The 14,750-nt window shown below is 35.6% G+C and overlaps 1 protein-coding gene across 1 annotated transcript in view; it reads right to left on the minus strand.

Moving 5' to 3' along the window:
- LOC107674376 (mediator of RNA polymerase II transcription subunit 27) overlaps positions 1 to 14,750 on the minus strand; it is a 68,202-nt gene that overhangs the window by 44,379 nt on the left and 9,073 nt on the right. The window contains exon 3 of the mRNA XM_016468340.1: positions 1,266 to 1,396. Coding sequence (XP_016323826.1) covers positions 1,266 to 1,396 — 131 coding nt within the window. The remainder of the gene's footprint in view (positions 1 to 1,265; positions 1,397 to 14,750) is intronic.

Consider the following 14,750-nt stretch of genomic DNA (forward strand, 5'->3'; position numbering starts at 1 on the left):
CCAAATCATCATTGATCAATAAATGCAGTCTTGTTGAGCCTCTGAGTTGACTTCTTTCAAAAACATTTACAAATCTTACTAAATTCAAACTTTTGAACGATAGTGTAAAGTTTTGGAAACACTAAAATCTCTGAAACTGCTAGTCAGTGTTACTGGTTATATGTCTTCTTCAGATGATAAATACGTTTTTTTTTTTCATTTCCCTTGTGTACCATCTTCTAAGTTAAAAAAATAATATTACTTCAATCAATTAATCAAGAAAGATAAAACACTTGGCATTGAGCTAACTCATAAAATATTAATTAATAAAAATTACTAATTTCTAATTTGTATAAATTTCCTTGCTGTATTTTGATGACTTTAGGAGCGTGGAAAACTTGGCAAAACAACACCGATGCATGTAGAATGCTTGCACACAATAAATTTGGGTTCAAAAACATAACTATAAAGTGAATTACATTTTTGACGTTCCATAGTGTTTAGGCAACACTATACAGGGAACAGAGAGTGATTTCGGACACAGCAGTAGATATAGGACATTATACATGGCAAAGGACTGTTTCTTCTCCTTGTCCTTCAGCATCTGTCAGCACATTGTACTACGAGTACCCAAACAGGCATCAGAGCAAAGGAGAGCACTACAACTTGAAATAAATGAACAATCACTTTGAAGGACCTTAGAAAGAAAATAAACAGAATCAGATTGCAAAGAGCACATTTGCAAGGAGAAACAGGAGTGGTATCCCATCTGTGGGCTTTTCAGAGGGACACAGACCACCTGGGCTCCGCTCTCGTCTCTTCTGTCGGTCCCTTCATACTTATTTTCTGTTCATTCTCCATCCGTCTTTCATCTTCCCTCCAGAGTCCATGCTCTCTTCTCCTCTCTGTTCACTCTCAGTGCTTTATTATTAAAGCGGATGGTCTAAGACCCAGGAAGACAATGAGCTATTCTACTCTGTCACTGTAATCAGATGAACCAATAAAGAGGAAGAGAATCAATGGTCACCTCTGACCTGCTGCTAATGGTTCTACGGACAAGCAGATGCCAGTGACTTCGGTTTTCATGAATGTAGGCCTTGTGTTGTACTTTTTTTAATCCTACATCTATGTTGTACATGAGAATCAAGTCCATATGTGGTACATTTACTGGACAAAGTTAACAACAACTAAACTGGTTTGATGTGTAAAAGAGCCTATTGGGAGCATTATAAACTTTCACATCTCTGGTTATGAGAAACTGTTAAAAATTATGACCTCATACTCACTGTGTTGGAAGAGCTAGAGTGCTGGGCTGGACTTTGGGTCTTCTTTTGGCAGATGTTCCCATCTGATTGGCTGAGCGTTTGAGTGACTGTTGGTTTAGAAGACTGGAGGCCAGACCTGCATGGTACTGTAACTACAGAAAGAAAAACAGATATTCATGTACTAGGGCTGTAAAATGAACACATATTCTGATCATGATTATTCAGTTCCATTTATTTGGTCTTTATTTGGAATACACAATAACATATATATATTTACAATAAAAGTGAACAATTTATATCAATTCATGTTATATTTTAAAGTTTACAATTTGAATACATTTAAAAATGTAATTTATTTATATGATGGCAAAGCTGATTTTTTTTTTTTTTACTCCAGTCTTCAGTCACATGATCCTTCAGAAATCATTCTAATACACTGATATGGTGCTCAAGAAAGATTTTTCAATGTTAAAAACAGTTGTGCTGCTTAATATTTTTTGTGAAAACCATGATATATTTTCTCCCAAGATTCTCTGATGAATAAACAAGTTTTTAAATAATCATAATTTTGAAATTGAAATCACCTGTAACATTATAACTGTTGTTACTGTCACTTTGATTAATTTAAAAGTATATAGATATGAGTATGTACAGTATCTCACAGAAGTGAGTACACCCCTCACATTTTTGTAAATATTTTATTTTATTATCTTTTCATGTGACAACAGTGAAGAAATGACACTTTGCTGGGGTGTACTCACTTCTGTGAGATACTGTATGTATATTTATTCAAAACAATAAAAAGAAACTCATTATGCAGCAGAGTAGACCTTATGTAGCTCCGTCCCTCGTTCTATTTGTATTTCCACAGCATGAAAGTAGGGTCCTAAGAATTTATGAATGAACCGCTCGTTTTAAAATCTTCCCAGTCTACTGCCATTTGTTATGACATCCGTTTCAAACATTACAATGCACATGATAACTTTCGTTAACTCTACAATAAGTAAATCCACTTCACCACCTAATTCTCTTCAACAGTGATGCTATAGGTACTGCAAAAACAGAAGTTCAAAGACCAAATTCTAAAGATGGCTGCGCACTTGTTTCTCTGATGCATAAGGTCTATTGTAAATGCAAAATAATAAAATAATAAACACATTTCAACCCTCTACATTGCGAGTAAATCACTCACATATGCGACTAAATCTTACTCTGGGCGACTAAATAATGTCTAACATTAGCAATTGGCTAATAAATTCTTAGATTTTTACTACTGCATAATGACACTGATTAATTTTATTGTTTGAAATGTTATTATTATTATAATTAGTGGTCGACCGATATATTGCCAAGGCCAATATATCGGCCGATATTTGGCACTTTTCAAATATCGGCATTGGCCGATAAGTTTTTCTGGTTGGCCGATGTGTTCGAGGCAGGACTTTTATTTTGACGGCTCTGAGTGAACGCCAGCACCTGAGCGCACACTGCTCACATTCTCCCTCTTGTAGCGAACAAGAGGGAGAATGTGAGCAGTGTCGTCGTTCAGTTCTGTCTAATATGGATAGAAGTCTATCTAATAATCAGATAGAACTGTTAAACAAAGGAATAAAGGCAAACATTATAATACTTTCTCATTTGCCATCAGCATTCAGCAAATACGCATTTATATCATTTAAACAAATCTTTGAATGACTAATGAACATTTAATTTCACAAACCTTGCAGACTTAGTCGAATCTAGTTGAAGTGTGCATTTGTATCCTGCATGATCGCGTGTTCTCTGGGTGATGGTCGGTCTGTGCAAATTGAATGCTGACAGGAGGAGTTCTGCTTGACTGGAAACGTGTGATCGACAAACTTTAAACTAGTGATTTCAAATTATGCTGCGCTTTATGCATTTGCTCGCGGTCATATTCATGTCATTTTCATTGCATTCTGTATGTAAAATGAGTGTTACCTTGGCTTTATTTGAAAAAAAAAAAAAAAAAAAATTTTTAAATCCTATTATAATATGATAAAAAAATATATATATAGAAAGTAGCCTATAAAATATAAAATACAATATATATATATAAAAAAATACATATTTATAATATAGTAAAAAAAAATCACCTTCAATACTTCCTGTTTCAGTAAGGAATATAATATATATAGAAAGTAGCCTATAAAATATAAAATACAATATATATATACAAAAAAATACATATTTATAATATAGTAAAAAAAAATCACCTTCAATACTTCCTGTTTCAGTAAGGAATATATTAACACTTAACAGACAACTGTAATTGTCAAGCTGTACAATCACATCTACCTTCTGCATCTATTCAGAGTTTTATGGCCAGTGGGTGAAATTTGAGTCCCACGGTGACTGTATTCAAGCCCTGAATTCAGAAACTCAGAACATGAGTGTCCAGAGAATCTTCTGCAGCTTTACAAAGAACAACCTAATTGGGCTTTTATGAATTGTTTACCCAAAGCACAGTTCCAATCTTGTCAACAATCTGTTCTTCTGGGAGAAAGCACAGTTGCTTGCATATAGTACTCCATCACGTTTTCCTTGTGTTCCTCCTCGTCTCCTGCCCACCTCCTCCCTCTCGCCTCCTGTCTTACTATGTTGAACGTAACATGGCACGTGTAATATGTTTGGCTTTGAAGTTGCAGTATAGCAGAAGTCTGTCAATAGCTCTTCTACTCATGTGATGAAACCATGTGATCCTTGTGTTCCTCCTCGTCTCCTGCCCACCTCCTCCTCCTCGCCTCCTGTCTTACTATGTTGAACGTAACATGGCACGTGTAATATGTTTGGCTTTGAAGTTGCAGTATAGCAGAAGTCTGTCAATAGCTCTTCTACTCATGTGATGAAACCATGTGAAAGGTGTCCGCTACCCAGAATGCTCAGGTGTAGCACACCGCCACTTAAGACAGGATATATGTTAATGGATGTGAATGGATGTGACAGAACTCTGGACCCGATACCACGGACATCATCCTGCATGCTTAACCAACATCTGGGCAGTTGAATATTGGGAAATTGCTTTCCATTGGTGCCAATGGTTCTATGGACTTCTTAGGCTTACGATGCTTTTGAGAAACGCAGCCTAGGAGAACTTCAATGCTAGCTAACTACCAAAAGGCTAACTTGATTGTAAATCAGCTACTTTTAATAATGAGTAGCTTATTGCTTGACGAACTACACCTTCAAAGTATCTTCTCCAACACCGCTGCTCTGGGCAGTCAGCGTGCTGGGATATCTCAAGAAAATCAATAGTCCGCGAGCAACATCCTGCGAGCGAAGCTGATCGTAACACAAGCGGTGACAAAAGCGATCTCATCAGGCTTCCGAATTCATCTGCATGCACTCCCACACAAACCAGGCTCTTAAATTAGAGCGTGCATAGGCCCGTGCCTCATTAATTGCTATTAAAATATTCCTCCTATTGAGCTAATTAGCCATGTTCCGAAGGCAGCAGAGCGACGTTTGCTGAGTGAGAAGCAGACGGCGCAGCACTCCCCCTGTTTAATCTGGCTGACCAAAGCAGCTGTGTTAACGGGGTATTATTTTAATTAACTGAATCTCCTTTTTGTAGCTAATGAGCCGACTTGGTAAGGGCCAGATCTTGTACGAGCGTAGCGTGTACGGTGGGAAGCTGGGCTCCAGCTGTATAAAAAGCCCTTGCTAATAAATAAAAAGCCTACATAACAAGGTAAGAAAAAAACCAACACACACATAGAAGATGCTGTCAAGATGGCTCAGGCGCCTTTGAATGTCAAGTGGCTTGAGAGATTTGGTGCATTAAAAACATCCACATCAATCACCACTGGTTTAAATATTGGCCCCTGGTAATTCTGTAGTTTGGTTAGTGTTTCACAAAAACAAAAAGAGAGCCAATATTAAAGAGTGATCATTCAGAATATTCTTCTGACAATATGACTGGGCGATATACTGAATGTTTATGATATATTTGTGATAAGATTGCTGGAACTGGAGTTGGTAAGTTCAATTAAATTATGTTCAATTCAATTCAAACTGTCAGTTCTAATGAATTGATATCCAAATATTCAGAGAAGTGTGACTTCCAAATTTTACTTTATTTTTTAAATAAAATACTTTTTACTGTATTTCATATGAAACCATTTGAATATGAATACTTATATTTTGAATATGAATAATATAATATTTTTTAATTTAAAAATAAAAGCACCACTGTAAAGCCAACAGGAAATTAAATCAAATCAAATGAAAAAAAAAAATCAATTCAAGAAATGTCTTTTTTTTTTTTTATGCTCTTTGTTTAAAAGTTTGGGGTCAGTAAGATTTTTTTTTTATTCATTTTGTTTTTGAAGTTGTAGTCAATACTTTTATTCAGCAAGGATGCATTAAATTAATCAAAAGTGACAGTAAAGACAATGTTAGAAAATATTTCTATTTCAAATAAATGCTGTTCTTTTAAATTTTCTGTTCCCAGAACCCAGAAAAAAATAAATAAAATATCAGTTTCCACAAAAATATTAAGCAGCCAAAAAAAAGTTCAACACGGATACTAATAAGAACCGTCATTAATAATTGAGCACCAATAATAATGGATAAACCTTGGTAAGCATATGAAATTTCTTTCAATAAAATGTAAACAATTCAAATACATATATACTTTTCATAATTTTCTATTAAAATGTCACCTGCATCAATTCTGACATAAAACACTCATTTAATAAATACCGGGTAGATTAAATAGTCTCATCCTATACATTGTTCTTGTTGAATATCCTGTCTTACTCAGAAACATAACAGAATTAAAATGGGTTGCAAACTTTTCCTGTTAACTATAAGCAAATACATTAATATCAAAATATACACTGAATATTGTCAAAAGGTTGAAAAACATTGAGATTCTGAAAAAGAGATTAAAACTATGCTGTCCAGTCCTAAAGGGCATATGTATTTCTGTTAATTAGAGGAACCCAGAGCAACATCTAGAAGCTGAAGCCTTGTTCACAAAAAAAGAGGAACAGTGAAAAAACACTGAGGTAAAGGACAAAAGACGTGGAGGACAGCGGAGAATGAGTACAAGAGAGCGAGAAAGACTCAGAGGACAAGATAGGCATTACCCAGGATGCTGTCAGGCAGCTGAGAGTGTCATCTCATTGGGGCAGTTGAAGATTAAAGCGCGGGGTCAGAATCTGATTTGTGAGAGGATGCACGGGACAAGCACACACCATCAATGTCACCATCAAATGGAACAAAACAAGACAGCCTCTTTCACTAGAAGTAGACGCAATCACAAAAGCACAGAAAAACCATTGCATTGTGCTATACCACATTATCATGCTATAATTCAATCGAAGATGTTACACACCCTGATTTAAATAAGACCGTTCAAAAACACACGAATGCATTCCAAGGAAACCTTTGGAAACACACACACATACATGTATATATATAAATATATACATATAAATATATATATATATATATATATATATATATATACATACACACACACACACAATTTTGAGAGGTAGACTACTTGGAGAATGTAGAGTGTAGAAAGAGTCAAATTCTAATCACATTTTACTTTTACCAACAATATTTACTTTATAATCAGACTTCTAAAAGCTATGACAGGTTGCAAAGCCAAAAATAGTGTCATTTATAGCTCATGGGAAACTGTCCCTGGAAGAACTATAGTTTCTTAGGATAAAAAAATGTTTGCTAAATGCCAGATCTTTAGAGAGTGCAATTAAATATGCAATTTAATATACATCTAAATCCCTGCAACCTCAGCGTGGAGAACAGCTCACCAGTAACTTGAATAAACTGATAGAATGAATAACCAAGACATAGCAGCAGCTGAAAATGTTACATAAAGGCTATTTACATCCATATGCATAATCTATGGTCTCATTGAAAATATTTAGTAACAAGCAATAATTAAGATATTAATCCCCATGCAATAAGAGACAGAAAACAGACACCCAGAAAACTTTTAAAACACATCAGATTACTCATTTTGGATGAATTATCCAAGCACCAAGCAATTACAAGAAAATGGTTAAAGCCGGATAGACTTATTAAATAAAATAAAAAAAATAAAATAAAATTAATTACAAAAAAAAATACAAGACACCAAACATGTATATCCAATTCTATGAGCTAATGGATAGACATTTTTCCATTTCAATTATGAATTTACATTAAAGCTATGTTTACACTAGTGCGTGACATGACCATTCATGCAGGTACAACAATGTGCATGATGTCATGGTTTACATGGTCGCCAAGGATACGCAGAGCGAATGTGGCCAGCCATGCCATCGTTCTCAAAAGTCTATGTTTTGGTCCGTTTACACTGAAGCGCAACCCCGGAGTTTTCAAACTAAAAACGGGGTCTGCAGCGTTTTCGAAAGTCTCCGTTTTCGAGGGTCGAAAACGCCAGGGGTAGTGTAAATGACAGGCGTAACCATAGCAAAAGTTATGCGTTTTAAAACTAAACACACTAGTGTAAACGTAGCCTGAATTTCAAATGCTTGGAATGTTCAGAAAATGAAGCAAATTACCAGCTATAAACCATTTTCAAACCAATAAACAAGCAGTGATAGCAATTAGGTTAAACCCTAACAAGGAAGTTCCATTATCATCTAGGTTCATCCAATTTTGCCATCAATCAAAAACTTTACAAACAGACATCGTCCCCATGGCCTTCCAAACAAACAATTTAAATGAACATTCACTCATATGAATAGCAAACACTGGGGAAAAAAAATATATCAAAGGTTCTCGCTTGTCCCTTACTCTTTTAATGAGGAATTAGCAGGCCGAGGCGAGCGGAGACCACTGTTCTTTCAACTTTACACTCCCTTGTCTTCGAACTAATAAGGAATCCAAGCTTGCTAAAGTTACCACATCAAACATTTTTCTCAGAGCAGTGCATTTTCAAAAGGTCGCTGCTTTTTTACGGCCCCTCTTAGTTGTTTCTCATTCTTTTCCAACCTTTTTCGTCCCTTCGCGGCACACTGATCTTTAAGACTGACCGGACTATTAGTCCTCCCTGGCACAGCAATTGGCAAACACATGCTCCATCATTAACTGCAGGGCTGAAACATGTCGTGATGGCAAGTCCGCAGCTCTCTGATCTTATTGTGGGCTCTGGGTTTGAGGCCTGCCATTTGTTTTTTCTGACAGCTTCGTTCAAGCCATCATTAAAGCGTCTAACCAGCTGTAAGGTTTCAGGACATTGTACGATGTGAAAGGCCACGAGCCTCGGCAACATTCACCGCATTCTTTTGATTAGTTTGAGGGCAAAAAAAAAAAAAGGTTGCAGGCTCTGTGATTATATATAAATATCCATAATATAAACTCTGACACAAGGGATTGACTTATGATATAGCTGTTAGACACCCAGCCTAGTGGCAACTCAATTACTAAAATCAAGACTGTCTGCATGCATAAAAGGTGGAGTTTCAGTCAAAAGAACTTTAGTGTTTTAATACTTACAGAATCTACTTTAATTAATATTCATATTAATATTTCTAATATATTTAGTTTTTTATTCCACTGTAGCTCTCAAAAAATGGCATCTTTGGATGCATTATTTCAGGTCTGATGCACCAAAGAACGTTGAATGTCACATAATCAATTGCGACACAAAGCATTTAATTTTGCAGTAAGTGTTAAAGCGATGGTTCATCCAAAAATGAAAATTCTGCCATCATTTACTCACCCTGATGGTGTTACAATCTTTCTTTCTTATGAGGAAACCAAAAGTTGTTTTTAAGAATGTTTCAGTCCACACAACATTGGACCCCATTGTCTTTTATTGTATTAAGAAAAACAAAGAAACATTGTTCAAAACATTGTGTTTCACTAAAAAAAGGAAAAACATGCAGGTTTGGAACAACATGAAGGTGAGTAAATGAAAGATGACAATTTTCATTTCTGCCTGAAAGATATTAACTTTTTAAATAAAGGTGCATTTATTTATTTATTTAATTATTTTTGCACTGTTCAAAAAAATAGTAATAAAAACATTACATTAACATCAAGAAACAGAGACATTGTTTAAAATATCATGTTTCACTGAGAGAAAAAAAAAGAAAAACATGCAGGTTTGGAATGACAAAGGTAAATAAATGTAGACAATTTGTATTTTTGGCAGAAGTATCCCTTTAAATAGTTAAATAAAGGTGCATTTAATTATTTTATTTATTTTTATTTGCTGTTCAAATAATAATAATAATACACTCTAAAAAATGCTGGGTTATTTCTGTAAACACATTTTTGGGTTAATTGTGCTGGGTCATAATTCTGGGTTGTTTGAGGTAATGTAAACACAATATCGTTGGGTTGCTCATGCTGGGTCAAATGGACTGTAAGGGGTTCTTTCACCACTGAACAGCTGGGTTGGGTTATTTTGACCCAACAGGTTTATTTATTTTTCCTCTTCATCGAACTTTCTGGATTCTTCACTCGTCTCGTCGTCAGACGGTCACGCACATCGCAAGCAGGATTATAAGGTAAGTTAATATGATGCTATGATTATTTACCTCTATTTTTAATAAGTTGTGGTAAGAGCACACTGATTTCTCTGTTTAATGCGTATTTGAACTGTCGCTGTACGGTGTAACGTTATTCTGTGAATGATTAAGTAGCCGCCTAACGTTAGCGAGGTAACATTACTTTTTTTTTTCTAATGGCCTCAACAATCGCCTTATCGTTAATTAAAGTTATATATGTGTGTGTGTGTGTGTGTGTGCGTGCGCAAATTATTTAAACGCTTCATGGAAATGGTATGAACTGCGTCAGAAATACGGGGGTAAGTTCAGTTACTGTCTGCGTACTGTATGGCTTTGTAATGTTTTGTCAGAATTAGACCATTTCGTTCTAAAATTGATCTTTTAAGGGCATATTTTTTTCAAGTAAATGTCTGCGACATGCCGAATCCGACGATAGATCCATCAAATTTATGTTGAGCATTTTCGCGCTCTTTTTTCCTCAGGTAACGTTATGCCCCTTACTTTTATAACGCTAAACCACGATATTACTGGTATGTAATATTATGTGTTACTTAAAGGTAATGTTGTTCTAGCTACAGTATGTAAAGTTAGACTTAATCTTTCGTGGTGTATGTATGAGGTCCTTTAATCTTCCCCTATTTTAGTGAATGCTTGTATTGCTTTACAACTAGGAGACCAGTATAAAAATTAAAAGAAAATGCACTCTGATTTTATTTTTTAACAGTGTCGATTCAGCCCTCCAGATTGGAGACTAGATTGACATAAACTCAATTCAGTGCTGAGATGGCTAGCTAGGGTTGCCTATGGCAACCGTTCTGTTTGTGGTAAGAGCACACTGATTTCTCTGTTTAATGCGTATTTGAACTGTCGCTGTACGGTGTAACGTTATTCTGTGAATGATTAAGTAGCCGCCTAACGTTAGCGAGGTAACATTACTTTTTTTTTTCTAATGGCCTCAACAATCGCCTTATCGTTAATTAAAGTTATATATGTGTGTGTGTGTGTGCGTGCGCAAATTATTTAAACGCTTCATGGAAATGGTATGAACTGCGTCAGAAATACGGGGGTAAGTTCAGTTACTGTCTGCGTACTGTATGGCTTTGTAATGTTTTGTCAGAATTAGACCATTTCGTTCTAAAATTGATCTTTTAAGGGCATATTTTTTTCAAGTAAATGTCTGCGACGTGCCGAATCCGACGATAGATCCATCATTTTTATGTTGAGCATTTTCGCGCTCTTTTTTCCTCAGGTAACGTTATGCCCCTTACTTCAGAATAATAATAATAATTTTGCATTCCTTTGTGATCGTTATTTGTTATTATTGGTAATATTAGTAAATATAAAGGTAGCAAGGCAATAAGACAACAAATAACCCAATGTTTAGGTAATGTTTAACCCAGCAACACAGTTAATTTTACCCACTGGTTGGGTCAAATAAACAACCCAGCATTCTGGGTAAAACGGTTAAACCCAGCACTTGGGTCAAAACAACCCAGCGCGTGTTCTGTCCCATAGTTACCCAGCAGCTGGGTTAAGGTTGGGTTATTTTTTAACCCAGCACTTTTTAGAGTGTACATTTATTTTTTTAAAATACAGATTGGTAATGAAAAACATTATATTTTACTGGTATTGACATCAATTACTGAAAAGTTAGTATCATGACAGCCCTAGCGGATATAATATAGCAGAAATTAAATAAAAAATAAAATACATCTCCACTGTTCCCGTAGCTCATCAATAGTCTGAGCGCTGTCTAAGCTGACTCAACTCTATGTATATGATTTGAATTCCCTCCATGTTTTAGAATGTAGTCAAATGTGGAATTTCTTTGAGATTAGATCCAATCTGTTTGAATGAAGGGATTGCTTATGTAAAGTTTCACTGTCTAAATAATAGATTTTTCTTTAATACATAAGCAAATTACAACCTTAGCAATTTTTGACACAAGTGGGGCTAATTTCTGCTTCTTAATCTTTTGATCTCATTAGTTGTCTGGTTGTGCAAGCTGGTCGCTGAAGAAGAATATCAGAGCGCCGATGGCAAAGTGACCTTGTGAAAGTCAACGAAGACTGTGCCTCATTTTACTCACAGAGTTTCCTTCAATCACAGACATATGCACCCATGATGCATTCTCGCATGTTATACGAAAGACAATTAAAGGGAAACATGTTTGGCCCTTGGTTACTAGCTGTCAATCACCATCGCTTATTGCCCGATGTGTTTGGCTCCAGCAATCTCAAGGTCTCCTCTTTCGTGAGGCTTTGGCTTAATTAAATGGGATGTACATTTGTATAGTGTTACTTGTAATCTAATAAAAAGTGTAAAAATAATCATATTTCCCTACTCACTTGAACTTGATTCCAATGAATTATGAATTTTATAATGCATTTTACAGTATATAGAGAGAAATTTTTCAATGCCAGACATAAAAAAACTCACATAAAACACAAATCCACAATATACACACACACACAATAATTTCAATAAATAGATAAAATAGACCTAAATAAGCATTAACCAACATACCAATTACATCTATAAACTAGTCGAGTGGTATCGCGGTCGGTACTTTTGACAACACTACTATAAACACACTATATTATATGTAAGGTGAATATATGATAACTATAACAAGTTATATTACATTAATTACATAATATTACATATAAAATTAATTACATTAAAAATATACTACAAATACACACATTTATTGATGCGCATTGTCAAGTCAAGTCAAATTTACAAATTCAAAGCTGAAAATAATTATGTTGATGTTTATAATACCTTTATATTGTTATAGGAAATATTTATATAGAAAATATAATAATTTACTCTTCCTGGTGTTATTATAAAACTTGTACTGCCCAAGCTGTTCTTTTCCAAAACCAAAAGACACTGGCATATACTTGTGCTTAAAATTAATGATTAAAATAAATAAATAAATAACACCATAAAAATAGTCCACACGGATCCATATACCATTCAATATCAAGTTGTATGGACTATTTTTATGCTCCTTTTTGTCTTTTAACATTATAATATGGGGTTGAAACATCATGAAGGTGAGTAAATGATAACAAAAATGTCTTTTTTGTGTCTAATGTTTCTTTATTCTATTCTACGAAGAAAGATTTTTGTTTTAGAGAACTAAGCCAATGGGTATACTTTCACTGTACCCAAGATTTAACCCCTGAGACACAAAAACAAACTCTCAACGCAAACAGAGATTAAAATCATGAAACATTTCTGCAAAAAAAGTCTGCAATGACACATAATTCATATGCTCCTGGTCTACTGGCACTAGGGGAGCTCAAGTATTTATAGATGACAGAATAATAGCTTGATGTCTTAACTGTGCACTGATATAGGGATAAGCAGGTGCTTAAACGTCTCTCTGTGCACCCTGACATCCCTGTTGTACTGACAGCGCACAACCATGTGTTAAATACAGTTAAACAGTCATTAAATCATCATTCTCATGATAGGCTTCCAACTGACAATGAGAAGTCATGCAGTCAAGAAGATCCTACGATAAACACACTTAAGACATTTGTAGAGAGCTAAGAAGCAATACCAATGCTGCATGACAAAAGCTGGTCAAGTGATCTTGAAAATAGTAAGATTCATTTTTTTTTTTTTAAATGTCCCTGCTTTATTTTGTACTTAGAGGAGTAGTTCACTTCCAGAATGAAAATTTCATCATCATTTACACCCTCCACTTGTTCCAAACCTGTATGAGTGAGTAGGAAAAAAATACTATGGAAGTCAATGGTGCCCATCTACTGTTCGGATACCAACATTTTTTTAAATATCTTCTTATGTGTTCAACAGAAGAAAGAAACTCATACAGGTTTGGAGGGTGAGTAAATGATGACGAAATTTTCATTCTGGAAGTGAACTACTCTAATATTTTCTAATGTAAAATGCTTCTCACTTAAAAAAAACCTAAGGCCTCAGGAAGAAGTGGACCTTGAGAGTCCTGAGACAAAACACATCAGGACATAATGAGGGTGAGTGACAGCTAGTAGCCAAAGGCAAAACATGTTTCCCTTTAATTAACTGTTGATCTATTCACTCTCAAATCCAACTGGACCAACTTTAACAGACTGCAGCACTTGAATAGATTACATACTCACTAAAAATGCAATTAGCAATATTATAAGATGGTCTTTGTCAAAGGTGCAACTGTATAAATATGCCAGGATGAATGATCATACTGAATAATAAAACTCCATCTAATCCTAAATACCAACTGATATTTGATGCCCACACCGCAGGTTGATGGGCCACCAGACTAAAAAAACCGACCCAAAGGAGACAATGGCCAAAAACAGCCTTACTAAAAGCACCAAGCGCATTAATCCTGGGGTAGTTTGCATGGCGGAAATGTCCACATCGATCATGTTTACAGTGGGGTGGGGGTGGTGCTGTCCGGGCAGACAGTGAGGAAGCATCAATACTTCTGCAGAGAGGCTTGGTTTTGGCCTCACGCCCATGTTTGCCCACACACCATCCAGCCCAGACACACCTAATCCTGCTGTACCGCTCCGACCCTCAGAGTGTGGGAAAACAGCTGGCCTACCACCCACCCAGAGGGCAGAGGAAGCTCACAAAGCATCCTGAACCTGATGCAGTACCGACTCACTCTGATGAGACCAGGAGAACACAGACATTTCAGTTCAAGTTTTCAAACTGGAAAAAGTGCAGAAAGGTTTTGACCTTAAAAGTCAATATGAAACCAGATTTGACCCAGTTTACATTCTTAAATAAAGTCCTTTCATAATTCATGATTCATGAAGTATGCAACATAGGCCTGGTTCAGTCCATAGTTCAGTTTCAGGGTCTTGGCAATCTTCTTATAGCCTACGCCATCTTTATGTAGAGCAACAATTCTTTTTTTCAGATCCTCAGAGAGTTCTTTGCCATGAGGTGCCATGTTGAACTTCCAGTGACCAGTATGAGAGAGTGAGAGCGATAACACCAAATTTAA

The sequence above is a fragment of the Sinocyclocheilus anshuiensis genome, unplaced genomic scaffold (assembly GCF_001515605.1).
Source record: "Sinocyclocheilus anshuiensis isolate Anshui unplaced genomic scaffold, SAMN03320099.WGS_v1.1 scaffold188, whole genome shotgun sequence".
NCBI lineage: Eukaryota > Metazoa > Chordata > Actinopteri > Cypriniformes > Cyprinidae > Sinocyclocheilus > Sinocyclocheilus anshuiensis.